This window comes from Vigna umbellata, chromosome 4 (assembly GCF_029865625.1).
Source record: "Vigna umbellata cultivar VRB3 chromosome 4, Vumbellata_1.0, whole genome shotgun sequence".
Taxonomy (NCBI): domain Eukaryota; kingdom Viridiplantae; phylum Streptophyta; class Magnoliopsida; order Fabales; family Fabaceae; genus Vigna; species Vigna umbellata.
Window position 1 is genome coordinate 64,672,792 of NC_142168.1, and position 27,903 is coordinate 64,700,694.

At 34.1% G+C, this 27,903-nt stretch overlaps 3 protein-coding genes across 8 annotated transcripts; all 3 read left to right on the top strand.

The window, feature by feature from the left end:
- Positions 1–302: 302 nt before the first annotated feature.
- Positions 303–8,793, top strand: LOC124822227 (RNA polymerase II C-terminal domain phosphatase-like 4). Of its 5 annotated transcripts, none has more exons than XM_047294213.2 (10): positions 308–604; positions 1,066–1,141; positions 1,519–1,661; positions 4,698–4,777; positions 5,278–5,393; positions 5,884–6,064; positions 6,359–6,648; positions 7,931–8,116; positions 8,204–8,242; positions 8,334–8,793. In XM_047294213.2, the coding sequence occupies exons 3-10, from the start codon at positions 1,519–1,521 to the stop codon at positions 8,625–8,627; spliced, it is 1,329 nt and encodes a 442-aa protein (XP_047150169.1). In that variant the 5' UTR covers positions 308–604; positions 1,066–1,141; the 3' UTR covers positions 8,628–8,793. The 5 variants fall into 5 exon arrangements, with proteins under 5 accessions (XP_047150173.1, XP_087969909.1, XP_047150169.1 ...); XM_047294215.2 differs by having other exon boundaries at positions 309–604; positions 4,701–4,777; XM_047294217.2 differs by lacking the exon at positions 8,204–8,242 and having other exon boundaries at positions 303–604.
- A 7,246-nt stretch (positions 8,794–16,039) lies between these two features.
- Positions 16,040–17,779, top strand: LOC148200929 (uncharacterized). The gene is made up of 2 exons (XM_088114049.1): positions 16,040–16,236; positions 16,339–17,779. Exon 2 carries the CDS (start codon positions 16,351–16,353, stop codon positions 17,146–17,148), a length of 798 nt encoding a protein of 265 aa, XP_087970175.1. The 5' UTR covers positions 16,040–16,236; positions 16,339–16,350; the 3' UTR covers positions 17,149–17,779.
- A 5,126-nt stretch (positions 17,780–22,905) lies between these two features.
- On the top strand, positions 22,906–27,830 carry LOC124837884 (DAR GTPase 2, mitochondrial-like). Of its 2 annotated transcripts, XM_088114596.1 has the most exons (9): positions 22,906–23,028; positions 23,149–23,364; positions 23,445–23,549; positions 24,098–24,175; positions 24,723–24,879; positions 25,058–25,128; positions 25,858–25,954; positions 27,098–27,303; positions 27,420–27,830. In XM_088114596.1, exons 2-9 carry the CDS (start codon positions 23,197–23,199, stop codon positions 27,669–27,671), a joined length of 1,134 nt encoding a protein of 377 aa, XP_087970722.1. In that variant the 5' UTR covers positions 22,906–23,028; positions 23,149–23,196; the 3' UTR covers positions 27,672–27,830. The 2 variants fall into 2 exon arrangements, with proteins under 2 accessions (XP_087970722.1, XP_087970723.1); XM_088114597.1 differs by having other exon boundaries at positions 22,935–23,364; positions 27,540–27,830.
- Positions 27,831–27,903: the final 73 nt, after the last annotated feature.

Below are 27,903 nucleotides of genomic sequence, written 5' to 3' on the forward strand. Positions count from 1 at the left end.
AGAGGAAAATAATTTTTTTTTTAAATTATGATTTTTTAATCATTGGTTTATAAAAAAAATAAAAATTATTTAACTATATACAATTATTGATATTTAAAATAAATATGAAATATTTTCCTAAAGTTTTGAAATAAATATTTAAAACTTAATCAAAGTTGAGAAAACTTCTGTTAGTTAAATCAATTCTCGAAGGTTTAATTAATCTTTGGTATATATATATATATATATATATATATATATATATATTCTATCATTAAGGTTTATAATGCAAGGTGAACTATGTGAGTCGCTTAGATATAAGAGAAAAAGTGAGACATATTGAACATTTTGATTTGCTAGTATGTTTAGATCTGTCATGCATTTTATGTAAAACAATGAAAAATTATTTAGCAAAAATGAGAAATACACTATACCATAGATCACAACCGTATCTATTTTTCCTCAGGGTTCAGGCAACTAATCCCATTTGCATCACCCTTCGTCTGCTTCTTAGCTAGGGTTCGAAGCACCACCGTCCCCTACGCCACCACCGTTCCCTTCCCGGCCAATCATCAGTTCGAAACCACTAACCGTCTTGCTGCCGAAGACGTGTTCGGGGGATTTGGTGAGTTTAAGCGCGTGAATGATTTGAATGCTGTCTTTCGACTATATACTTGTGCGTTACAGCGCGTTATAGGTTGAATGGATGCCGCATACTGTGATATATCTGTTATTTTGAGTTTTTAAATTTGAGATTGAGAAAGGAATTTCAGCATTTGGCCACCGTTGTTGGAAACCCCATAGCGGTAGGGTCTGAGAGACTATGAAATCATATTACTCCGCAGAGTACTCTTTTTTTCCGCTACAATAGTTAGTTACCCTTTCTTAACCAATTTCAAGGGTTTCTTTGAGGTAAGGAAATAATAAAATATGATTGGAAATCGAGGTGTGTACTTTTTGACCATACTAGAAGATTCATGTGCTGCTAGTGAATACTGTCATCGAAATAGTTGTTTTGAAAATCAATATTTTGTTTATCTAACTGATCGCAGCGTCAATTCTGATAGACTATTTTTCATTTGTTAGTTTCAAGGAAAATAATTATGGTAGCTGTGAGGCTACATCTTGTTTGACGTCAAGTCTTGCATTCACACCAGTGCAGGTTAGCGTCGTCTTCAACTTGTTTTGCAATTCCGTACTAAATTAACCTAAATCTTCAAATTGTTCAAATCCCCTTCATCCATTTCGTTTCAATCCACACACAGAGATACTTTCAAACTTCAATTCATGTTCTGTTATTTTATACGTTACTTCATGCTATTTTTTGAGTGAATGAGAGTTTCACTTTCTAGATAGGGACTAACTTTGTGGGTTGGTTTTCTATATGGGGTTGGTTTTCTATATGGTACTCCCTTTTGTTCTGTACACTGTTTTTTCTTGGCTTTCTTTATGACACCCTTGCTTTGTTTCCAATTTGTAGTGGTTTGTGTTTTGATCCCTTTGGTTCTGGATTTTTGTTTTGTTGCATGTATGATGCAGATGAGTGTTGTTACCGATTCTCCTGTGCATTCGTCCAACAGTGATGACTTCATTGCATTTCTTGATGCTGAACTTGGTGCTAGTTCACCCGAATCCTCGCCAGATAAAGAGGCTGAAAACGGAGATGAGCTTGAGAGTGTCAGGTGCTCTTCATAATCTGTCTTTTTTTTTTCAGGTTATTGTATGCGCTCTGGTATGCGTTAAACAACTGTTGTCAAATTTGGTTTCTCAAATTTCAAATAAGTGGAGTTTGTTAGTTGTGAGTGTTTTATATATCAGATTGTAATCTTTTAGAGAACTTAACATTATTTAGATAGAGTACTGTGGTGCCTAAATATGATTTTAAGGAAAATTTAATTTTTGGAGTGTAATGGGATACAGTTGATCCATGCTGAACTCTTCTAGTTGAACAAGGCTTTGTTCATTTTGTTTTTAAGTGTAATATGTTGTGGTTCAGACTTCAGAGTTCAAACAAATTGTGGTCATAGTTGTTAATTGTACATTGTGTTGTCGTGCTTGGCTGCTTGCTACCCATTTCCAGATCGTGTCTCATCTTCATGATGTGGCTATTATATGATTTTGCAGAACTACTACTAGTGGGTGCAAACAAGGTTGTCAAACTTGAGAGTTTACGTAAACTCGTGAGAGTCCAGTAAACTCGAATCGTAAACTCGTAAGAGTTTACTTTACATGAAAAAAATATAAATTTAAAGAAATGTTTTTCATAGAAATATTATTATTGTAAAACATAAATTGAAATATTAAAGTCTCTATATCTAATCCTCTAACAATGGCATCATCATCTCCATCATCATTTTCCCAGAATATTTTTACTTCTACTTTTAATTGTTGAAGATGCACTTGGATTAACTTCTACCGAGTTTGATGCGTTTCCAGACATAATAAGATAAACTTTTTCACTACAAATATAAAAAAGAAAATGCCGAACAGCTTAAAATATTGTAGCAGCAAGGGTTGTTCAACAGTCCAGTGTGCAACATTTTATTTTTGAAAAATAAAATGAATGGGCGGTGCTATAAAATGAAACCCATTAATATTGTGCTGTAAAATGCTTTGGTAATAAAACATGAAATCAATTTAAACATCACCAACAATATAGGTGGCAGAGGGTTTACACTTATGCAACCCGTGAGCTCTACAGTTGAGATTGATGGTCAGAGACGACTACGGGGAGATTGACTGCGACAGCGAGATTGACGGCAACGGCGAGATCAACGGCAACGGCGAGATCGACGACGACGACACGAACGACGCGAACGAAGGAAAGATCGAACGACGACAAGGAAGGTGTGACAGAGGGCGAGATCGACGACAGGATAGAGGGCGAACCTGATGAACGACAGCGCGACAGAGATGAGATCGAACAATGATATTGACGGCGAGAGCGCAAGAAAGGAGATGAACAGTGAGAATGAAAGCAGTGAGTGAATCGGTTCAATGAAAGCTCAAAAAACCTAACCTGGTTTGTCCTAAAAAAATATCTTCTCAAACTCGCAAAATCGGAACCCAACTTGCGATTTCAGGCGAGTTTAACGAGCCTATCACCGATTCTACCGATCCCACACCAAAAACGAGTTTGCTTACCAGTTAACTCGAAAGCACCGAGTGAACTTGTAAACTCGACCGAGTTAACGAGTTAACTTGCGAGTTCGATAACTGTTGGAAGTTCCACATCGACTAGAGATAAGGCCAGATTATAATATATAAGTGAGGTGCAAACCTCACCCTACAAGCCGGTTTTGTGGGGTTGAGTTAGGCTTAAAAACCCACTTTCTAATATGGTATCAGAGCCATGGTTAGAGCCTATCCTAGCGAGTTCTAAGTGGGCATTCTATTCTTCTATTCCACCCGCTATCGGGCCATTATCGGACCACCCAATTTCTACTATCACGCACGAGATGTTTATACCTCGGCGTGAAGGGGGTGTGTTGGAAGTTCCACATCGACTAGAGATAAGGCCAAATTATAATATATAAGTGAGGTGCAAACCTCACCTTACAAGCCGGTTTTGTGGGGTTGAGTTAGGCTTAAAACTCACTTTCTAATAATAACCATGGGTGCAAATTTTGTTAATTGCTGAAAGACCCTCTTTACTCCCCACAGTACTGTGTTCTATTAGGTTTATTATAGTTGACAATTTTTGATTTCACTCCCTTCTTCAGAATTGAACATTGAAACCCTATTTGAAAATTGTGTGCCCCTGTGCCTCTGAAACATGGGCTGTCTCTGTCCATTTCTGGCATTTTTGTGGTAACTTCAAGGAGTTTCTGGCTTTGCTCTGTTCTCGTGCACTTTCTATCTCCTAACGATGTGGTCTGTTGTGTCAGTGTTTCTGTTCAGTTCACCAGGTCACTGTTCCTTGCTATTGTTCAGATGGATCTGGAACTGTCACTGTGAGGGAAAGTTTATGAGGCTTTCCCTTATCTCTGGATAAGTATACAGAAACTTAAATAATGTCTTATACAATAAGTCACCAGCAGCCTAATTTTGAAAAAGGGGAAGTGTGCATGACTTTCCCCCAAAGTCCCTTAATTCCTTTTCCTCTTCGACATTATTATGCCTTTTCATTCTGTTGCAGTAAGCATTTTCTCTCACAGGTCTTTCACTATTTCACGACTTCCTAGGATTGATTGTTTTTTTCGGTTTCGGAAAAATAATAAAAGATCATAACGAGTGGTTTTAATTACGTCGGGATATTGCTTATATGATAGTTAGTGGCACGTTGAAATAAGAGTTTGGGATCTTTACTGAACCCTTCTTTCGTATTCCTCATCAACTATATCATTGAGCTATATTACTACTTTTTAAGGGGGTCTAGCTTAGTTGATTGAGCAGGGTGTGTGAGTTGTAATATGTTCAATTCCTTCAATAAAAAGGTATTACCACTTATTAGGCCTTTTTAAGAACTGACAGTAAGTGTGCTTTATCTGAGTCTTGCTTTGAATATCTTCAGCATTGTATGAAAATTTGCTTGTTGTCCGCGGAACTGTGAACCAGTTTGCATTAACCCAAAAGGGTGAGACTGATATTTTAGAGTTCATGCTTTTGGTGCATTTATGTTGAAGATATCATTCCGAGAGACAATGCTACAATTTTGTTCTTTTGCTTGATATTTTGGTAACATTTTATTGATTCATACTCTAACTTGTGAATTAAAGCAGAATTAAAAGACGTAAAATTGAAAGCGCCGAAGATATGGAGGGGTCTACTTCAGAAGGAATCATCAAACAGAATTTAGGTAATTTTAATTGCTATAGTTCTTTCTTTTGTAATCTTTGGGAAACAGAATCTTCCCACCACATGTGAAACTGAGCATATTTAAAAAATTTATTAATCCACAGCAAAAAAATCAATTTATAACTAAGTCTGCGCTATATTTCCCAGTTTTATCTGTATGTATAAATCTCTCTTAAACTAGTTCACTGGTTGAACCTAAGCTTGGCATATCATTTGCATATGTAACTTGCTTCACTCAAATGATTTTTCACCCTTTTCACGAAGAAACATTAGTAATTGTTTTCGCGGACCTTGTCATGTCTTAGACTAATGATACACAGCAAACAGGTTCCTTGTATAGTCCACACACTAGCTTTTCTTTGGGCCCATGTATAACAATAACTAGACTTCTAAATTAGTTGTGATGATTCGAATTGCACATGTTTGTGCAACTATTATTATGGTTCTTATAAAACTATCATTTTGTTTCGGAAAGTTACATAACTTTTTTTTTTGTTGCAGAGACATCTATCAAGGTAGATGTATGTACACATCCTGGCTCGTTTGGAAGTATGTGTATACGTTGTGGGCAACAGTTGGATGGGAAATCTGGTGTGACATTTGGGTACATACATAAGGTATCTATTGTTTTCAGATGGTCATCTAGTGGAATTAAAATTTTAGTTTTAGATTGTGGTTAGGTTGCTGCATCATGGCACAGTTTATGCAATTTTGGTAACATGGATTAACCTGAAATAAGTTGTAAAATGTTAAATAGTGATTTCCTTGTTTAATGGTTTTCACCTATTTTTAATAAAATAAAGTGTAATTGTGAACCTGTTACCCCACTAATTTGTGGTCTATTTTATTATTAAAGTTCCTATAAGAATTAAAATATGTTGTGTTGGGGCATTCATCCAAAAGTATACAGTTAAATCTAAGGATCATATGTGCCCCAGAGTTTGATGGTGTTGGTTCTATAAACGTTATAAATATCCTCTAATCTTTAATATAAAAATCCAATTTTCTTTTTCATGATTTTGTTAGCACGATGGTTGGCTAGTGAAATAATAGACGTAACCAAGCTAGTTACTTAATTAAACATGATTGAAAATGGTCTATTTTCAGGGACTGAGACTTCATGATGAGGAAATTTCTAGATTGCGTAATACAGACATGAAGAGTTTGTTATGTCGTAAAAAGCTCTACTTGGTTCTTGACCTAGATCACACACTACTAAATTCCACTCTCCTTACTCATTTGAGTTCAGAAGAGTCACATTTGCTTAATCAGACAGATTCTCTACGAGGTATGTGTAAACATATGTGTTTTTCCTTCTGGTAATTGTTATCGGTATTCTAAATCAGCAGTTTTTCTTAACAGTGTTTTTTGTTTTAATGACATAATTGATATCTATTTTGCTGGTGCTATGTTATCATATTATAAAACATAACGTCACATCAATGCTACCGAAATGTACTGTGTTGTTATTTGATTTCATAATCTGTTACTGAAATGTTGCACTATGTACCTTTGATGTTCTGGGTTCTTATTGCTTATTAAGGATGTTGCCTTTCTGAACTTTTATGTAATGAAATCATAGATGTCTCCAAAGGTAGCCTCTTCAAATTGGAGCACATGCATATGATGACCAAGTTAAGGCCCTTTGTCCGCTCATTTCTGAAAGAAGCTACTGAAATGTTTGAGATGTACATATATACCATGGGTGACCGGCCATATGCATTGGAGATGGCTAAGCTACTTGATCCTCAAGGAGAGTACTTCAATGCTAAGGTTATTTCTCGAGATGATGGGACTCAGAAGCATCAGAAGGGTCTTGATGTTGTGTTAGGACAAGAAAGTGCTGTTCTAATTCTTGATGATACAGAACACGTAAGTGCATTACTAGTTTCTGACATGTACTACTGAGTTACTTAATAGAAATGTTTGTTGGATAATAGTTATTTTATGTGGGTGATAATCCTAAAATGTTTTCCTTCAAGTCTATATGAATAGCATAATGATTTGCATACACTGGTCAATATCGTTTTGTTTATGATTAGTTCATTCACCATGGAAGAAAATTGTCTTTCAATTACTAAATAGCATTGAAAGGCATGTCTTCCATTCATCCGTTATATGTAGTCTTTTAGGACTCAACTATGGTCAGACTACTAAAATAAAAATATTTTAATTTGAATGAAAGAATGAAATAAGATTCTATAATATAAATTGAAAAGTTATACCCTATACGTAGTTGTTATATAGGAACCTAATAAATTAGCTTTACTTGCATTTACATTTGGTGGTGCTAGAATGTCTTAGTGTGCATAAAAAATAATAGCATAGCGTTTCCCTGTGTCTAAAGGTCTTTCAGAAATAATTTTATATAGTTGATTAGTGACTGCATATAGCCTATCATTGGTACAAAGTATCTGCTTGCTCTATAGATAACTAATCTCTGGTGAATAACTTGACTGGTTTCCTACCTTTAGTGGGTACCGTGTGTTTTCCATTCACAAGACTTAACCAAAACCTTACTTTAGGATTCTAGAGCATTTTAATCTTTTTTGTTTGTTTATACATTTGAGAAAAAAGTGGTTTCTTTTTAGTTGTGTTCAGTCAGTTTTACTTTCAATGTTCCTTTCTGGAACTTAACGGAGATTATTAAATATGGCTCTGCTGATTTCCAGTTGGTGGTTTCTATGGAACTATATATTTACTTCAGAAAATAAAATAAATCTGTTTTCATTTACTTTGATGTGTTAGTATTTTAATGTATTTATAGGTGTACATGTTTTAAATTTCATTATGGTTGAACTTTTTGTCCTCTCTATCTTTATATCAGCACATGGTTGAATGTTTGATGCCTGAAGATGTTGCAGCATTGGCCCTCTCAAAAGGCTTTGAAGATTTCTTAAATGGCAATTTTAGCAACGCACAATTGATCTTATGTCACTGTCATGGCTTTATATCTTTCTCTTGTGATGATTTTAATATAATGGTTTACCTGGTTATTTGTAAACTGAATTTGTAAAGTTCGTTTTATAGAAATCTCAGTTTAAGATGTTCTAAGACTAAGATCTACCCATTTAACGTTTCAGGTGGCATTTGTCATTTTGAATTTATGAACTAAAATTGTTTCCTTTTAATGGGATGAATGAAAATGTTGCAGGCATGGTTGAAACATAAAGATAATCTTATACTGATGGAAAGATACCATTTTTTTGCTTCAAGTTGTCGACAGTTTGGTTTTAATTGCAAATCCCTTGCTGAACTGAGGAATGATGAAGATGAAACTGATGGAGCGCTTGCAAAAATCCTCAAAGTGCTAAAGCAAGTCCATTGCACATTCTTTGATGTATGTCGCTCATATGCCATCCTGATTAAATGTTTGTTATTTCTGATATAATAATACTAAAATTGTGTGGTGGGGAACCATTTGTAGAAACATGAAGATGATCTTGTTAACCGAGATGTGAGGCAGGTAGTTATGTTAACAATATTTAGTTAATTTTAGAATCTTAAATGTGAGATTCCCTTACTAAGTCCTCACAATCAAAATTAATGTTTTGAAGGTTTTGTCATCAGTTCGAAGTGAAGTCTTGAGCGGATGTGTGATTGTTTTCAGCCGTATTTTTCATGGTGCATTGCCATCTCTGCGGAAGATGGCAGAGCAGATGGGAGCTACTTGTTTGGCAGAAGTTGACCCATCTGTGACACACGTAGTTGCTACTGATACTGGAACTGAAAAGTCCCGGTGGGCAGTGAAAGAAAACAAGTTTTTGGTTCATCCCCGATGGATAGAGGCTGCAAACTATTTTTGGGAAAAGCAGCCTGAGGAGAACTTCATCATCAAGAAGAAGCAGTAGGCATTTTCATCGTAGTATCAAACAGTGCTGTGTTCATAATTGTTTGCTTACCATAGTGACTCAAGTATCTGAAAGTATATGTAATACCCAACCAACAGCCATCTAACTAAGAATCATGAACCACTGACTTACAATTGGAATAGAAAACAACCATTTTTATCTCTAACTCGTATGCTTCTGGACTACTTGTGTCATGGTTGTCTTAGTGCATGCTTACAATGAAGTTTTATGACAAGGAGTCTTCGAAAATGAAGCTTTAGATCTGCTTCTGCTGCTTATTATTAGTAAGTAGTTACTTACAGTAAGCTGTGAAGAGCATTCTCTTTTCATTTGAGCGCACACTCGGTTGTAGCACGCCAATTATAAAATGTTTTGCTGGTCTGCTCAAGAGTTCTACGACAAGTATCAACGTATTTCAGGGAATTACTTGAATCCTGGAGTGAAATTTCAACGTTACTGCTTTGATAGAATTTCATCCGACCTTCTTCCTCTGTAGTAAAGATTGGAGGTGGGATGTTTATATTGAAGGAAAAATATGTAGATTTTAAAAATCTCATCTTGTCATTTTTGTATATAATAACCTATCGTCGTTTAAGCCATTGATCTCTTCAGTATTTAGTTAACTTCAACTGTAGTAAGTGTCTTTTATTATCCCTTGGTTTTCTTATTCACTTCTGCCTAATGAAACCCAAACAAAAGATAAAAAAGAAAAGATGTTTAGCCCGACGGATTGTGCCCATAAACTTGGCGAATCCTTTTTTGTACAAATATTAAAATGAACAAAAGACAAGGTAATGAATTTTGTATATCACTTTAAGCAAAAAGGGGACAATGCTATATACACGTTTTGCGTTACAAATTACAACTCACTATTTTATAATCTACTCTATTATCATAATAGATAAGATTTACATGAAATATATACAAGAATTAAATTGAGCTGAGAACTATTGGGCTGTACACATTTGGGCATTGTTCTATTAGAGCCTCTCTCAAGCTGCAGGTGTATAAAGATCAATCAACTCCAGCTTAGATACATTAGACTCAAAGAGATAAGGTGGTAACATTAGTGAGCATTTTAGTAAGCTGATAACATGACAGAATTGACAGTATCTGCATTAGACTTGCTTGAGCCTTCTTCGAATAGACAGTCAATTTTCAAGTGTGTTGTTTTCTCACGGAACATTGGATTTGGTGCAATCTATAGTGCACTTTTGCTATCGAAATATAATATAATGCTGCAGGTTTGGAAAATCATATTTTTAAATCATTAAGATATGTGAGCCACTATAGTTTACATGTACTTGTAGAAAAAGCACGATATTCCACTTTGAAGACGAACGAGACACTGTTTTGCTTTTTTGTTTTTCATGACACTAGAGAGTTCCCAATGAAGAAGCAATAACATGTGATTGATCTGCACATGTCAACACAAGTTGTTCAATCTGCATCGCTGAAGCCTGCCTACTAAATATATAGGTGTGTTCCTCTTGAATTGAAGACCTTTGCTTGGAGAACCCTTAATATCTTAAGAATCTCCTTGCAGCACCTTGACGGGACTTTGTGGGATGAGCCATAAATTGGTTGAGTTGTTGGGTGGGAGAAACAATGTCAGAATTGGTTGTGGTGGGGTAAATTAAACTACCAATAAGAAGACTAAGGGTAAAGTGTCATAAAGATCAACAGAGTCATCTTGACGTAAACACAATAAACTGTCCATAGGCGTTGAACACGATTTGTAGCCCTACATCCCATAATCAACAAGCAACTCCATGGATGAAGAAGGAGACCCAATGAGGAGAAGAGAGAGCTTCCCATCACTCCTAGCAGTTCCAAGAGTCTCTCTCAAACACCAAAGGTGTTTCTTTTCATGTAAAATGAAAAATATCCTAAAATTCTCGTAAAAATATGATTAAATACTCACTTATATACGGACACTCTCGTCCAAAGCCTTCATTCTCGCCTAGTGCAGAATTGGCCTTTAACGTCACCTCGTAGATGTCGGACCTCAAAATAACCAATGTAAATTATTGACCGGTGGCATTTTCGTAAATAAGTTGGGCATATAGACGTCGGTTAGGAGGGTCCCCGACGTCTCTAATATTATAGACGTCGATGCCCCTCCTAACAGACATTTATATGTCTGACACGTAGATGAAAAGTTTTTTTTTCCGCCATATAAATGTTCGATCCCGCCATCCCCGACGTCTATATACGATTATCGACGTTGGCCCCCTACAACAAATGTCTATATGCCTGACAGGTAGGTGAAAAGTTGTTTTTTCTGCCATATAAACGTCTGATCCCGCCATCCGACGTCTAAATGGCTTGACAGGGTAGGTGAAGAGTTTTTTAGACGTCGGCTCCCCTTATGGCCGACGTCTATATACACCACGAATATTAGTTTTTAAATCGAATGCATATTAGTGAGGTCCCCGACGTCTAGTCTAGAATAGACGTCGGTGCCCCCTATGCTTAACGTCTGGTTTTCTATTAAATCAGATATCGAACCCACGGTTACGCGCACTTCATCGTCTTCCTTTTCGCCTTTTCTCTCCCGGCATTGCATTTTCAGGTGCATTTTGTCTCTTTTGAACTGTTTAAACTTACGTTTACTCCGATTAAATTAGTCTTTGATGAATTATCTTCCATTTGAATTGATTAAAATGAGTTTTCGTTGCGTTTTTGTGCAGTTTTTCTCGTGTCTTTGGGTAGCGTAGTAGCACCTTCTCCCTTTGTTAGTTTCCTCGTAAGGAAAGCTTACGTCTTTTGGATGTCTTATAGCATTTCAACCCAAAACCGAACTTGGGTCCTTGCCTAATTCTCATGTCACCGTATTCGTTTTCATTGCCTAGTTGGAATGGAACTAGGCAAGGACCCAGATTCGATTTTCGGTTGAAATGCCATAAGAGGTCCAAAAGATGCAAGCTTTTCTTATAAGGAAACAAACAAAGGAAGAAGGTGCTACTACGCTACCCAAAGACACAAGCTGCAGTAGACGTCGGTTAATGCCATGTCCGACGTCTATAGTGCCCTTAGATGTCGGTTTTGGTGTAATCCGACATCTATAAAGGGTTTTGGTGTAATCCGACGTCTTTATAGACGTTGAACTTGTAGAGTCTCGACATCCCATTAACGTCACCCATAAAGACGTTAGATCGGGATCTGATGTTAAAAGTCCAAAATAACAGACGTCTAAAGCCCTTTCTGCACTAGTGTAGCTAGGCTTAGAATTGAATGTTCTCATACTTACAATTAACTAGGCAAGCCATATTGTCGCCAAGTGACTCGAAAACTACAAGATTTGTTTGTCCAACTTGCCCAATGAGCCAACATGGTGCTCAATGGTGGGGTTGGTCGCTTGGTGGCAGTTTGTGACAGTGCAGGTGGCACCCGATGCCCTGTGTGTACCACCCCGTTGATGGTTGCTCTACAAGTGAGTCTTCCCTCGATGTTTGCAGCTCCTAGGGCTAGTTTTCTAGTGTCTTGCTTGAGTTTTAACTTGATTTTCTTCATCAAAATTTCTTCATATTTACTTATTTGACACTTAATGGAATATTAAAAGGTAAAACAAACATAAAATAACTTAAACACAAGAAAAATAAAAACAAGATAAACTAAATGATTAAACAAGATAAAGGTAGGAAAGAGTTGATATTATTAATCAAAATAAACACATAGAAAAAAGGTAAAAATAAACGTTATCAAAGAACACTTTTGGTTCCAAGAAGATTAACTAGAAACATAACTAGAAGAGAGGTGCAAGATTCAATAAAAATATTTACATGAGATAAAATAGATAATAGATAAAAATATTTACATGAGATAAAATAGATAATAGATAGTAATATGTATTTAAATTATTATTATTATTATATTAAAATATTTTGATAGCTTGTTTGGTTAGAAGTTATGGGTTCAAGTTTTACTTATAATTTTTGTTTATGTTTAGTTTCTTAGTTATGTAAAAAAATATGGACAATGATATTAAATCCTATAAAAATAGAAAGCAAATTAGAGAGATGTGGTAGCTTAGATGATAGAAACTTGTGGTGATTGGAAGGCCATGTGTTCAACTTTTAATGAAGAGTTTTATTATGAGATTTTTTTTTGAAAGCATGTTTTTTTAAATCATTTTGGAACTTTATGAGCCATGTGGAGAATGGAGAGTGGAGTGACATGCTTTAAATTATATATTTGTGTTTTTGGTTGGATAAACTTATTTTTGTTGGGTGATATTCCTCATCTCCTTTCACGTCTTCCATCTTTTATTTCATTTTTAATTTATTTTGGTTCCTTGTTCATTATGTTTATGTGCACCATATATTATTTATACGGTCTTGTTTTGGCTTCTCTTAATTAAACTTCTTTCATCCTGAGCCTTGGAAATCACCTTTACATAACATTATTATTTTAATGTCTAATAAGAATCTTCCTTGTACATTTTTAATCACTGTAACACCATATTCTAATTAATGCAAGATGGGTCTTTATCATAAACACACATTGACCATTGAAGGCATTGGTGAAGCTATTGAGCTCAGCAGAGGAAGGAGGAATGAAACTGAGTTGACGTTCTTGTTGAACCACAATCGAAAAAACTTGATTGATCACCGGAAGGAGATCTATAAGTAATAATTGGGAATGCACAAAAAAAAATCATCTAATCCCTTCAAGAATCTAATGACAAATTCCTGCTGGTGGTATTTCTTGGCCTCACAAGAACAAATAACAAAAGGACTATAGTTATCAAGTTCCTTTAGAGGGTTTTCAAGGTCGTGTCAACTTCAAAGACAGAACGGTCACCTTGAGAAAGACCATAGATTTCTTCCTAAAGTTCTGCAATGCGAAGAAGATATCCTTGTGAAAAACGTTCACAAAGGTCGTTCCAAATGTTTGTAGCATATTCGAGGAAGATGATGCTTTGAGCAATGGACGGGGAAAGTAATTTCAATAGCCAAGATATGATGAGAGTGTTACATATCATTATTTATCATTAAAAAATATGTTTGTTTGTTGGAAAAGTATACATGTCTTATGTCTAACATTGGATTAAACAATAAATTTAATTGAAAAGTAAATAATTTCAAAACATAAAAATCTCATCAACCATCCCTAAACTTTAATATTAAGAACCACACTGTAGAAGCAATCAACCCAACTCAAAAGACATCACTATTTCTCAAACCATGCACATCATGAAATTTGTGCTACACTCCTAACATTAGTGTTCATGCATGCATAGGTATTTACCTTTTCCACAAATTGAATGAACAAATCAACTTGTACAGATCAATCTCACCTTTATTTCTACCATTTATAAAGCAACGTGCATAACCAATCATATGCATCATCGTTTAACATATTTCACATCTTTATTTCTACCATTTCAAAAACAACACGCATAACCTAATATTCTATCTAGTTTGAAACAAGGATTTCAATTTTAGATTTAAATTTGAAACCGTAAATGGTGATCTGCTGTGCCTTACGTTATGTGCTCCGTTATATATGTGTGTTTAGGGTTCGATCATGTTTGTTTGAGCTTTTATTACTCTATTTTACATCTTTGTTTCTATTCAAAGGTTTGAGTAATAATAGATGAAACAGATTCAACGAAATTTGTACTATTTCATACGAATGCATTTATAAAACTAAATAAGTTCTGTGCTAAGGTTTTTGAATGTCATGATAAGGTGCATTTTTCAATATATTTTTTCAAGCACATTCTATTTTCTTTTTTGCTTTTGTTCTTTATTTTCACACTAGGATATTTGAACATCTTATAACATTTTTAATTAAAGTTTCAATTACTTACATAATGGTTTTGGTTTCAGAATGCATATTTTGGAAATATTCCAGAAGTGTTTCAACTCCTCATGGATAAGACTTTTCTGTTTAAAGTTGAGTGGTGATCCAACCTCTGATTTGAACAACTTTTAGGATGAAAAAAGTTTCTATTGATGAAAAAATAATTCATAAATCGAATGATGTTGTTCCAAGTCAGTGTTTTTGTGTTGTTTATATTTGTTATTTGATATTTTTTATTTGGTATTCACTATTGATATTAATTATGTTCATGTTAATAAGTTATACAATTCCATGTTATTTAAATATTTTTATAGGTTAATGTTTTTGTTTTCATTATTTAATTTCAATCTGCTGGCTCGCATGTACTAGGTGTTGACATTTTATAATGTTGTACTAGGTGTTGACATTCATATTTTTAATGTTGAAGGTAACTTTATGTTACATTGTGAACTATACTTTACATTGACAGTTACATTTTTATTTTTTAAATAAAAATACTTCACCACATCTCATTTAGGAGCATCACACAATTCAAGCTACACTTCTAATTGGTTTGCATGCAAAGATATTTAATTCTTTCCTCAAATGACATGAACAAATAATATTCCGTATTTCAAGCTATCAATTAATAGAAAATTTATTAAATTTTTTGAAAACTTGATTATATTTCTAACTGACTTGCTATATACTATTTATATACATCAATTAAAGGAGAATGATATATATTAAGATATACATCGTTGCACTATAAAATGAACAATATTATTAGAGACTTCTAACAAAAAAAAATCTTCAAAGATTATTTATCTTGTATATTATATTTTATCCCAATTTTAAATTTAATATTTCTTTTACGAACATATACTATTTCTTTTTTCAAATATTCATATAATTGTCTAACATACATTTTCGAATATAAAAATATGTTAAATGATAACTTACCTTGCACGACTTGTTACATTAATTAGTTCACGTATCAATGTACTTTTTATATAAAAACATAAAAGGAAAGAGTCATCCTCTTTTAATTCAATGTACAACATGGCGACACTTTAAACAAAAATAGAAAATTTTGCTGCCATTTACATAAATGGCATACTCGAAAACAATAAATACAAATTAATAAGTCTATACTATAGAAAAAAAAAACTTTTAATAAAACTAACCAATAAAACACTCTACACTTCATCTTTTTCCCCCACATGTATGCAAAAAGGTATTTAATAAATAATTTTCTGTTACGTTTTAAATTATTAATTTTTTTTAATATATAAAAATCAGTAAATTCTAAAAACATAATAACCGAACATCATAGCAAATCCAGAAAATAAAATTCATACTGTAATAAAATTTGCATGATGGTGGCGTTATCCAAAATTTAAGAGATTTAAGTCATAAACAATAAGCATTATGTAGTTACAAACCACATTATCCATAAAAAATCTGTGTTTGATTCAAATTATAGGTGAAAAATCTTTAAATCAACCACAATCGTGTCACGGTATCAAGAATATATTAATATTTGGTTTAAAAAATAAAGAAAATTTTTGTTAGTAAATAAATCGCACACTACTTTGATTTCACTTTTCCCAAACCCTTAGAACCTGATTCTTCTTATCTGAACAACACAGTCAAATCTCTACCGTTGATCTATATTCTCTCTTCTTCCTTCATCATCACAACACAGATGATGTAAGTAATGGGCAAAGCAATTAGTTTTTCTCTTACTGTGACGTATCCTCAGACACCATCTTCCCATTCACTCCAAGCAAACGAGAATTAACCTAAAAATACTCAGGTTTTTATTTTATTTTATCATCATAATTTTTTTTTGGTAAGCTTTATTCAGTCTAATTTTCTTTATTTTGATTTTTTCTAATTTTAATGAATTTTTTTTCAGGGACTTCATTTCATGAACGACCAAATCGTGATGCATCACCCTCATCAGATCTTTCAGAATAACCAAAACTACGCGGTTTGGCCGCATCCCCGGCCGCTCTACCTGCCAGAAAACGCGGCCGTGTTCCCTCGTCCGCCGGCGTTCACACCCCATCAGGGTCGGGTCAATTGGAATAAAAGAAAAGACTTTCCCAGAACCGGGTCGGGCCCGGGTCATACCTTCAAACCGGGTAACCCGAACGACTCAAAAACACTAACGGCAAACCGTTCCTCCGCAAAGGGTCGCCGGATTCACCACCCAAAGCGAACGTTCGGCCGCGGCGGGGGCGGAAACCGACTCACGCCGCCGTTCGCGCCACTCAATACGACGTCGTTCATAATCCGGGCGAAGAATTCCGGCGGCATCGCGCCGCTGATTTCACCGGCAGGATCGCTGTCGCCGGCGAAGTTCGAAGAGAGGGCGGAGGAGGAGCAGTGGGGCTTCAACGGATATGGCTCCATGAAGGGCCTGATCCGGCTCCGGCCCGGAAAATTCGACTCCAGCGAAAACTCCGGCGCTGGCAGGTTCGAGATGGTGAACGCTAGTTCCGGCGAGGAACAGAACTTGGATAAAAGGGTTGATGAACAGGACTCGCATCTTGCTCACCTCGAAGAAGAGAATTTGACGCTGAAAGAAAAGCTTTTGTTGATGGAAAAGCAATTGGGTGACTTGAGGAGGAGGGTTCAGTTCTTGGAGACCGACGGGACCACCAGCCACGGCCACCGTGAGGGCGGCGCGGAGAATTTTTTACCGGAGATGTTTTCTCAGTAAAAGAAAGTTGATGGTGATACCAACGACAAAGTTTAGTTATTTCCTTAGATAATAAGTTTTTTTCCTTTTTCTTTTTGGTAGATAAATAAAAGCATGTGAAATATATATAACGTAGAAGTAGGTGTATTTCGTTTAGTTTTATTTAATGTGAATTATGTTTTATAACCTAACTCTTGAATTTACAAACTTTGGCTGCGTCTCGTGAGCTTACTTGGGAGTTCACGAATAAGAATTTGACTATGTAGTTTAGAAAGTTTGGATGTTAAGGGAGATAACTTTAGCCTGAAAGAGCCCTTTCATGTACTGTGGTCAAATATTTGTAAAACTAGTCCGACATATCCATTTCCTAGTAGGACATGATGCTTTTTATGATTACTGGGACAAGAAAGAGCTTGTTTTTGAAGAGCGTGCGGTTTTTCGGCCAAAAGGGTGATGCTTAATTCTTGTTATTTGATATTTTCAAACATGGAAAACCGATTGTCTGCACACACACGACAACAGGGAAGACTGGGAGGAACGTATCCAGTAGATTTTGTCAGGTTAAATATGTTTAGAATTTCTTTTTTTCTAAATTTTAATGTATTTTGATATTTAAATTATAAAAATAAATAGATATAACTTTTTGATTTAATTATGTTAAATATTTTATCTGTTAAATTCGTTAATTTTTTATTTGTTAAATAGTCCGTTGATATTTTACTTATTTTCTTATATCTATTTATTAATAAAATTTGAAATTAAAACATATTAAAGTTTTAAATAAAGATAAATTTTAATCTACGCTATAAATATATGCTATTCTGCAGAGGTTATTTTGTGAGGTTAAATTTTTTTTCATAAATAAACATTATTTTAAATAGTTAAAACTAATTGTTTGAATACTAATAATAGTGAAAACTTTAAGAGAAAATATTTTTTGATACATTTTTACATTTATTGAATACATTATTTTTCACTTTTTTATTATAAAAATTACATTAAATGAGTGTAGATGTTGTTATTATTTATTAATATAATATTGTAAAGATATGTGTCATCATCATGCTGAGGGAGTTTGGAACTTGGATCGCAAGCATGCTTCCAACGCTTTGGAGATATTTGTCAAGGTGTTGTTGCCATCATCATGTGCAACAATTTTATTTTGCTTGTAACTTTCTATTTTATTAAAAAAAATAAAATTTCTAAGACATATTTTAGGTAATGGACTTCATCCATGGACTCTATAAATAGGGTATTTTTCTCATCCCAAAACACATCATCAAAAAATCATTCTTCTTTTATTCTCTTTTTTCTTGGTTTCATACTTTCTTTTTTCTTCTTTTTCTAAAAATATTCTAGGTTTATTTTATTCTCTTTTAGAGATCTTTGCTAGTTCTGAGATCCTCGGAAATTCTGAGAAGTTCGTTGTATCATAGGAGGCTTACGCAATACATCGCGGATAAGTCCTTAAGGACAGTGATCTACACGCCTAGGGAAATCCTTTATTCGTGATCTTTGTTCTTTTATTGTCATTTTTTACAACAATCTTAAGGACTTATGGCTGACATCAACAACATGCCTTTAGAGGGCCAAACCATTGTTTCCGGAACTCAGACGGTCCTTCTCAAAATCACTTCCGGGGCGTGTTAAAAGTTGAGGTCTTCTCTAGAAGAACTTTCGGAGGCTGACAAGGTGCTCGCAACAACGGTGGCTTCTAATCGCATTTGTAGGGACCCCAGATGAGGATGAAGAAGAGGGAGACAAGGCGACAAATTGGAGTTTGTTGGAGTTAGATGATGAATCCTAATTTTCATGTGTCGTGCTTTTGTAATGTTTGAGGAAAGGTGGAAAAGATTTCTCTCCAGAGAAAGAAAAAAAAAGAAGATGAGGCTGGGTACTTGAGTAATTTTTCGTATACTTTACCTACAAATGAGAGAAGCACAACTAGGTATTTTCTCGTTTATGAATCTTAAATAATTTAAAGTTCTGGGTATAGGTAATTTTACTTAATTACTTGAAGAAATAACTTTGGCTTTTCACCTAATGATATTACTCTAAATCTGGAAGTAGAGAATATGCCTTTATATATTTATATATGAACGACATGCTAATGATTGACACATGCAATCAGATAATATTTAAAAATTAAGGTTTCTAGGATCAAGCTTTGAAATGAAAGACATGAGCGAAGCTAGTGTAATTTTAGGTGTTAGAATCATAAGGAAGGGAGATAGTATATTACTATCCTAAGAACAATACATTGAGAAACTTCTTAAGAAGTTTGGGTATTATGATTTCAAACCCGTGAGTACCCCTTATGATGCTAACTCTAAATTAATGAAAAATAGAGGAGAATCATTATCTCAGTCTCAGTATGCCCAAATAATTGGGAGCTTACTGCACTTGATGAACTTTTCTAGACCTGATATTGCTTATGCAGTAGGTAGACTGAGTAGGTACACTCAATGCCCAAATCAAGAACATTGGATGCACTTGTTAGGCTTATGAGATACTTAAGAGGTTCAATGGATTATGCCATTGAATATAGTGAATTTCCCGTTGTACTAGAAGGGTACAATGATACTAATTGGATCTTTGATTCAGATGAGACAAAATCCACTGGTGGTTATGTATTCACACTTGGGGGTGGTGCGATTACATGGAGATCAGCCAGACAAACAATTATTGCAAGATCAACAATGGAATCTGAGTTTGTTGCTCTTGAGATGACTGATAACGAGGCTAAGTGTTTGAAAAACTTCTTAGCGAATATTTCACTACGAATGAAACCAACCTCCTCGGTATCAATACACTGTGATTGCCAATCGGCAATAACTATAGTTAAAAACAAGAATTACAATGGAAAGAATAGACATATACAATTGAGACACAATTTGGTGAAGCAGCTGCTAAAGAGTGAAACTATTTCCATTGATTGTGTGAAGTCAGAACGTAATCTAGCAGATCCTCTGGTAAAACCCTTGGGAAGAAATATGATCTTAAAAACATCGAGGGGTAATGAGACTTAAGTCACTGGTAAACAAACAAGTGATGGTAACCCAACTTTTGTGATTGGAGATCCCATGAATAAGGTTCATATGAGCAAAAACAAGTCACTTGTTAGTTTTGATAGCACTAATTTGATTTTAAATCAAATATGTCCATTCCTATGGTGTGTGTGAAAGTGCTAGAGACTGCATTATTGAGAGGTTAAACTTTGTGATTAAACAAAGTTTTAATGATCTTCATCCCTTATGGGTGATGTATGATTTGCAACATACACTTGATGAAATCACCTATATGAGTGTCAAGTGGGGCCGCTTGCATAAGATCTTGACATGATTTCTAGAGCACTCATGAATACCGGACACGCACATGGCCTAGTGAGCGCATCACAACAATAACAACAAGGATTGTGGGGGTGTACTGTGATTAATAAACCAATTGATCTATCTTGGAGTTCTTTCCCATAGATAAAGAATATGATGGATCGATCTATGCCCACTAACTCATTCTTTTTTGTTTGAAATGAGCCTGCGGCATGCCTTCTACGCGCTATACCCACTTGATTGAATGGCTTTGCCCTCTTCCTTGGCTTCAATCTCTGTTCCAGTAGAAGAAGAATAGGACGCTTAACTGGGAAGTTGAGGATGCCTTTGGGGAAGGTGGTGAAGAGTGGATAATGCTTCTCCAAGGAAAAGGCAACTGTTAGAGAAAAATTTAAAGGAGTTTTTGTTCACGGGCTTCGCCAAGGGATAATTGTTGCTAATGTGTTGGTGGTGTAGTTCAGAAAGAGGCAAGAAAAACGGACCAATCACAAACTAGATGTTTTAAAACGGTTGTCAAAAAAAAGTTAGACACGTAATTCATCATATAATTCAGTTTATCAAAATTGAGTCAAATTAACGAAAAGTACTTATTTTCTGAGAACTGAATTGATATTTCAGTATGAGGACACCATATGAAAGTTTTAACCTTTTAAATTTTTTCTATTTATAATATTAGAGAAAAGCGATGAGCATTTTTAATTAGTATAATTTGGGTTTAGCGCGACATTCATCCTTTAACGTGGGTAGTTTCTTTCTTGGGTGTTACTCCCTCCACCCCCACACGTCTCTTCCTCCACCTCCCCAATTTTCTAAAATGCCAATTATATCCTTCTAAAATGACAATTATATCCTTAAAAGTTAAAATTTTTTATTTTTATTATTTTAATATTTTAATTTATTTAAAACTTCTGATTTACTTCCCTCTGCACCTCTTCCTCTCTTCCATTTTCGTTTACCTTTCTCTCTTCCGTTAAGCTTCTTCTCCACCTATAACAAATTCATATTTTAACAAATTCATATTTTAACAAAATTATTACGTTTAAAAACTAACCATATATAACATTTAAAATTATAAATTTAAATATAAATTACTGTAAATAAAATAAACAAATAAAATAAAAACGAAACGTAAAAGGAACACTGCCTCTGGACGGATGACATCCTTCAACGGATGTCAACATCCGTTGAAGGCAAAACGGATGTCGACATCCGTTTTGCCTTAAACGGATGTCGACATCCGTTTTGCCTTCAACGGATGTTGACATCCGTTGAAGGATGTCATCCGTCCATAGGCAGTGTTCCTTTTACGTTTCGTTTTTATTTTACTACGTTTTGCGGCTCATGCAAGGATTATAGGCTTGGATATTAAAAGGATTAGTGGAAGTATGGGAAGGATTTAGGGTTTAGGATTATTGGAAGGATTATGACTACGTACCTGGGGAGGAACCACGACAAGGACACTACACCATAAACGCACTGCACCACGTACTGCACCGAGAACAAGAAGAAGATTGTTTGATAATTCTTTTCACGATCACCAAGCTTTGTAGAAAAATATTTTACTCATACAAGAAACTACGTAGGTTATCAGTGAAATATGTTATAAATGAATAAAATTAAAAAACAACAATTTTAAAAATAAAATTTTACTGAGGGGCAAAATAGTAAAGGAAAGGTGGAGGAAGGGGCAAAATAGTAAAGGGGAGGTGGAGGAAGAGATGTGTGGGGGTGGAGGGAGCAACACCCTTCTTTCTTTATCTCCATAAATTCTTCCACACCTCGGATAAAAAAAATTATTTTTCACTTTTTTATTATATAATTCAAGTTATTTTTAGAACCTAAAAATATTTTTTAAAAACAAAAATAATTTTCGAATTGTGTAATTCAAAAATTAAATGAGTTTTCGATTATGCAATTAAAAACGTATTTTTTAATATTTTTTCACTTTTGAAAATTATTTTTAATTTTTAGATTATACAATTTAAAAATAAATTGTTTAAGAAGAAATAATTTTTAATTTATATAATCTGTAAGTTAAAAATTATTTTTAAATTATATAATTTAAAGATAATTTTTTATTTTTGGATTGTACAATAAAAAAGTTAAAATGAAAATTTTTGATATATGGTGAGAGAAAAATTTATGTTAAAGAAAGAAGTTGCCCTCAAGATGTCTTTACAGAAAGATTTGGTTTTAGACAGGATAAAATTTCAAAACTAAATTAAGTTTAATGTAATTTTTATAATAAGTTTAAATATTAAAAGGGTTCGAAGTAAACAATCAAATTAAGATTATATCATTATATTAAAATTAAGTACTTGGGAAAGAAAAATAAAAATAAAAATAAAAATAAAAAGATAAAATTAAATATAAAATTGATCATACGTAAATTAATTTACAAAACTTATAAAATTTTCCCAACATTTTAATTTAATGTGTGTAAATTGATTTTAGGTTATAAAAATGTTAATCTTAATTTTTTTCCTGGCCTCCCTTGTTCTTGCCTCGACTCTGTGAAATCCCACCTCAATTCCAGACCACATTTCTATCTCAAAAAGCAAGACAATTCCAGGTTCCACCACAATCCCTATTCTCAGTTCAATATACAAAAATCTGAGCTGAACCTCAATGAGGTATGGAGAGAAACGTTTGCAGGGACTGAAAATAATAATTTTGCACTGATTGTTCATAGTGTATTCTCCTCATGAGAACATGAGAAGCATGGCAGCGACATGAGAATATGAGAAGCATGGCAACGACGATTTTGGGCAGACGAATTGGCACAGTGTTAAAGGAAGAGCTGAGAAGTAAGGGAGAATGGTGCGATTCTTTTATGGCTGCCGCTTTTCGTGCTATCGCAGAAAGAATCCCGTTGGCGAATCTCGTCGTCGAAGTTAGAGACGCAAGGGTCTGTTTCTCACTTTTTTTTAACCAATCATTCGTTTCTTTAACTTGTTCACACACTTTCCTATTCTTTTCGTTTTTCAGATTCCCTTGTCCTCCGAATGCGAGATACTCAGAAACTACCCACTTCCCCAGAAACAAATCATAGCGCTCAATAAAATGGATCTTGCGGGTGCATCGAATGTGAAGGTAGGGCTTCTTTTTGAGGGAACATATGTTTTTAGTCTTTGCATTTTGGTCTAATGTGTTCAAAATTTCTAAATTTTATATCCATGTTACATGTTGAAATTAAAGCAAACATGTATGGTTAAAAATTGAAACATTAATTTATAAAATAAATAAATAACATAGGGCTGTTAGAGTACCTTAGCGTTTTTCTTCTGGAATGTGGTTTTCAGTGTGTTTTGTTGCAGAACATGGTAGGAGAGAAAATTGAAAGTGGTGATAAGAGAAAATTAAATTAAATGAGAAAAGTTGTGTGCGAACAAATTAGTAATGTGCTTCTACATAGAAGCTCTCGAGGGAGAGCTAAGATAAGTAGAGTAATCAATAATGCCATGTAGTCTAACTTGCTAACCAAATTTGTAGTTAAACCAGTAAACTATTCTAACAAATTGATTACCGGAGTTTAACCAAAAATCAATTAGATAATTATTTCGAGAGATTAGTGAAATTGTATTACTTTTATATTTACTAGTTAATGATTTGTTTGTTTTAATAAAGGTTTTTGTGAATAGGCATGGGTGGAATATTTTAGCGAAAGGAATTGCATATCTTGTGGAGTCAATGCTCATAACAAGGAGGACATCAGACAGGTAAACTGTTTGTTCCTTTTTTGTGCATTCTACCAAAGAGCCTCAGGAATGAATGGTCTTTTTATCATAGTTTTGGCATTGTTTATAAAATGTTAAAGCATATGGAACCATGTTTCTAATTTTGAATCTTACTGCTGTTTACAACCATGTTTAAATTGGTTTGAATAAGTTTCTGTAAGGTGCACCTGTAGTTTAGTCTGTAGCACACATGAATAGTACTGAGAAACTGTTTAACTCTTTAATTAGTAAGCACAACATATCAATGAATCATTTTTACTGTATTGCTGCTGCTCATTTGTCCTTTGTTCTCCTTTAAGCAGTAAGCACAACCTATCAATTAGAGGTTTCTTTTGGAGCTTTCTATTTGACTTAGTGACTTTTTATATTTGGTATTGAAGCTCCCAGTTCCTACGCTTCTATTGGTAAAATGAGACAAATTTTGTCTCAGTTTCTAAAAGGTTTTCCATGGAATGACGAGCGCAATTATTTGCATTGTCATATTTGTTCATGAACTAAATTACTAATAAGGATATTTGCTTTTAGTTAGCTTCTAAGCCTTATACAATGCCAAGTGAGAGAACTCAAGAGAGATGATCAATGTGACAATAATTATACCGCTACAGTAATGTTAATTGGGATTCCAAATGTTGGTAAGTCGGCAATTACCAATGCTTTGCATCAAGTGGGGAGAATCAATGCAGCAGGTATTCAAATTATTATTACAATTCTAGTAGAGTAGAGGAAGCTAAATGACATGCTTAACTCATGAGAAACACTGGTGGATATATATATATATATATATATATATATATATATATATATATCACAAATTTACTGTTTTATCTTATAGATTTTTTTTCTTGTTCACTGTTTATTTTATAGAAAAAGGAAAGCTAAAGCATGCAACTGTCAGTCCAGAACCAAGAGATACTAAAGATATTCGAAGTTTTAAGGTTAGCCATTTGGTTTTCTTTATATATTATATTATTTTCCATAATGTGAACTATCAGTGTATAACTTTTCTGTTATGCTGTCTCATTCTACCTCTGGTAATTTCTCTTAAGAATTTGATTTTCATCATGTTAACAGAACAATATGTTAGTGTTTCAAGATAGTGTGAACAGTAGAATTAAATTGTATTCTAGTTGTATATTTAGTTTAAGTTTAGACAACATAATCTCATATATTGCCAAATGTTAATTTGAAAATTTCAGAAGAAAAAACTAAAGGATATGCCTCATGGTCAAACAAGGAAAATGATTATATTGGGAAGTGTGATGATTAGTTTTTTAAGGTGTCTTATGTTGTCACTTTGTTGGGCGACTTTTATTCTTTTTGTCAAAATTGCACATTCATGAAACTATGAATACCAAAAATGGATTTAAGTCTATCTTTTTTTCTACCACGCCATCTACCATATTGGTATGGCAGATTTTGTGGCTCACTGCCATAGGCTGTTATTGATATCCATGGTGCTTGATTTAAAAAATAATTGAGAATGTAAGTTTCCTGTGTTTAGTCGTGTAAATGTTTAGAGAAGGTTGATGTCTATTGTGCACTTTGTTGGCCTATCTATGCTACTATGATCTTCATACTTGTTTCCCTGTTTTGCTTCTTGTTCACTCATACGTGAATTAGTACATGTGTATTTCTCACTTTTGAAACCTCTGCTTTCCGTTCAGATTGGTAGCCATCCCAATATTTATGTGTTAGACACTCCAGCTGTTTTATCTCCAAAGGTTCCCAATGCTGCTGTTTTATCTAAATTAATTTTAACAGGTACATTTACTTGATTTTCCTTTTTCTCCGTTTTCTTAGTATCACAGATGAAAATATTAGTATATTACTATGGACGAGGAGACCCACAAGAAAATATTATGAATAAAATCATTTGAGAGAAAATTGGGATTCTCTAAAATAAGAGTTAAGATAAATAAAGTAGACTGTATTTGAGAGTAATTTAGAGAGCTAGAAAACTCCCCTCATGTTCTCATATTTATATTGATAGGATTCTAATACAATGTGTATAGGGAAAATCAAAGATCATGGATACTTAAGTACAAAGTTAGGCACGGCTAATAGGTACAAAATATAGCGTTTTCCCAATACAACTACTTCCTAACTATATTTAAAGAAAGATTTTTAAAGATATTTTCTCCTAATACATATGGAGATATTGAAAATCATTTTTATCTTAATAATTCACTATTTGCAACAAAGTCCTAATGATGTTAATTGATCAAATGGAGGGTAGTCCCACAGTTAGCAGTATCAAGAATGATTTAAATTTAAATGGTATGCCATTGCAGATAATATATTAAGAGGACATTGTGGCATCATTTGATTCATGCAATTGGTGTGTTCTACACGGAGCATTTTGTGATGGCTGTCTACGAAGTATTTGTAGAAAAGGTGGCTCAAATTTTGTATAAGTGTTGCAAGGGCTTATGCATTGATTGGGCTGAAATGCTCACATTTTTTATGGGTGTTACGTTGCCTCTTTAAATTGTTCTGCTCATGGTAGCTGCTATTTATGCACGATGAGGGCATGCAAAGCTGCATTTTTATATTTTATCGTGTTCATTAAAGTATCGGGTTTTTCTTGTTTAGGGACCTTTTCTTTCTACAATACACAATCATTTCCTTATAGAAAGATGTAAAATGCACCATACTACAGCCAATATAACCATGCTTTGATATTTTCTTCGTTTTCTACACAATGCACTCCTTCAACTTTGCATCATCTTATATATCTTGTTATACAAAACTAGTGTAGAGTAATGTTCATTTCATAAGCACATCATAACTTCCAAGCGAACTAAATTTCAATAAAGAGAAATGTGTTATATTGTTAGGTTAGCTTTTGTAACTTTTAGATTATCTGTTGTTGTCGCTCATACCTTCATTTCAATCTTAATCCAGGAGCTGTTGAGGATTGTTTAGTCAGGAGAAAAGAAGTTGCCCAATATTTTCTAGCTATACACAACTCTAGTGACCAATACAAGAAATGGGCAAAACTATATATGAAGGATAATGGTAGATCATTCCTTAACGGCACAACAGAACAGTTGACTAGCTCCAAGTTGCTAAAGAAGTACAAAAGCCAAACCCCGACAGATCACACACAGGTATGTGTAACATATAGTGTATTATGTTAATGACCATATAATATTTTCTACTGTATGATTAAAACAATAGTAATTGTAATCTCTCAATGTTTGCATTTTAACTTTTGGTTTCCCAGGACTGCATAGTGCAGGATGTTCGACGGATACTTTTTGAAACAATTTCATCTTTGGAAGGCGATATAAAATGCGAAGATGAAATGCTTGCTCTCATTGATAGACAGTTTAATGCCTTGCAGGAAGCTTTCCATATTTCAGTTGAATGTGAAGAAGATGCTCATGACAAGGTTGCTAGGAAGTTGCTTAATCTTTTCCGTACTGGCCGTATTGGACATTATATTTTAGATCATTTTCCTGGAAAGATTCAATGATTACTTCATGGAGTAGCTGGTAATTTTGTTTCTTTCCATTTCACCTCTTTCTTTTAATTTGTTGTAACTATTTTGGTTAGGAGTTAGGAGTACCTTAAGTGTATGTATGGGTGTCAAACTATTGGATAATTCCGTTAAGATCTTTTTCTTTCTTCTTTAGCAGTGAACTTGGTTGAAAATTATATAAATACAATATATAAATATATTTTACGAATTTAAAATATATAAATGA

What these genes read in the sequence shown, in the direction of transcription:
- LOC124837884 (XM_088114596.1), top strand. Translation starts at nt 23,197, where the DNA reads ATGAGAAGCATGGCAACGACGATTTTGGGCAGACGAATTGGCACAGTG. An exon ending in GGGGAGAATCAATGCAGCAG is followed by an intron (nt 24,880 to 25,057) that starts GTATTCAAATTA and finishes TTTATTTTATAG; the next exon opens with AAAAAGGAAAGCTAAAGCAT. An exon ending in CCCCGACAGATCACACACAG is followed by an intron (nt 27,304 to 27,419) that starts GTATGTGTAACA and finishes TTGGTTTCCCAG; the next exon opens with GACTGCATAGTGCAGGATGT.
- LOC124822227 (XM_088113782.1), top strand. Translation starts at nt 1,510, where the DNA reads ATGATGCAGATGAGTGTTGTTACCGATTCTCCTGTGCATTCGTCCAAC. An exon ending in GATGAGCTTGAGAGTGTCAG is followed by an intron (nt 1,662 to 4,697) that starts GTGCTCTTCATA and finishes TGTGAATTAAAG; the next exon opens with CAGAATTAAAAGACGTAAAA. An exon ending in TTCTTGATGATACAGAACAC is followed by an intron (nt 6,649 to 7,930) that starts GTAAGTGCATTA and finishes AAAATGTTGCAG; the next exon opens with GCATGGTTGAAACATAAAGA.
- LOC148200929 (XM_088114049.1), top strand. Translation starts at nt 16,351, where the DNA reads ATGAACGACCAAATCGTGATGCATCACCCTCATCAGATCTTTCAGAAT.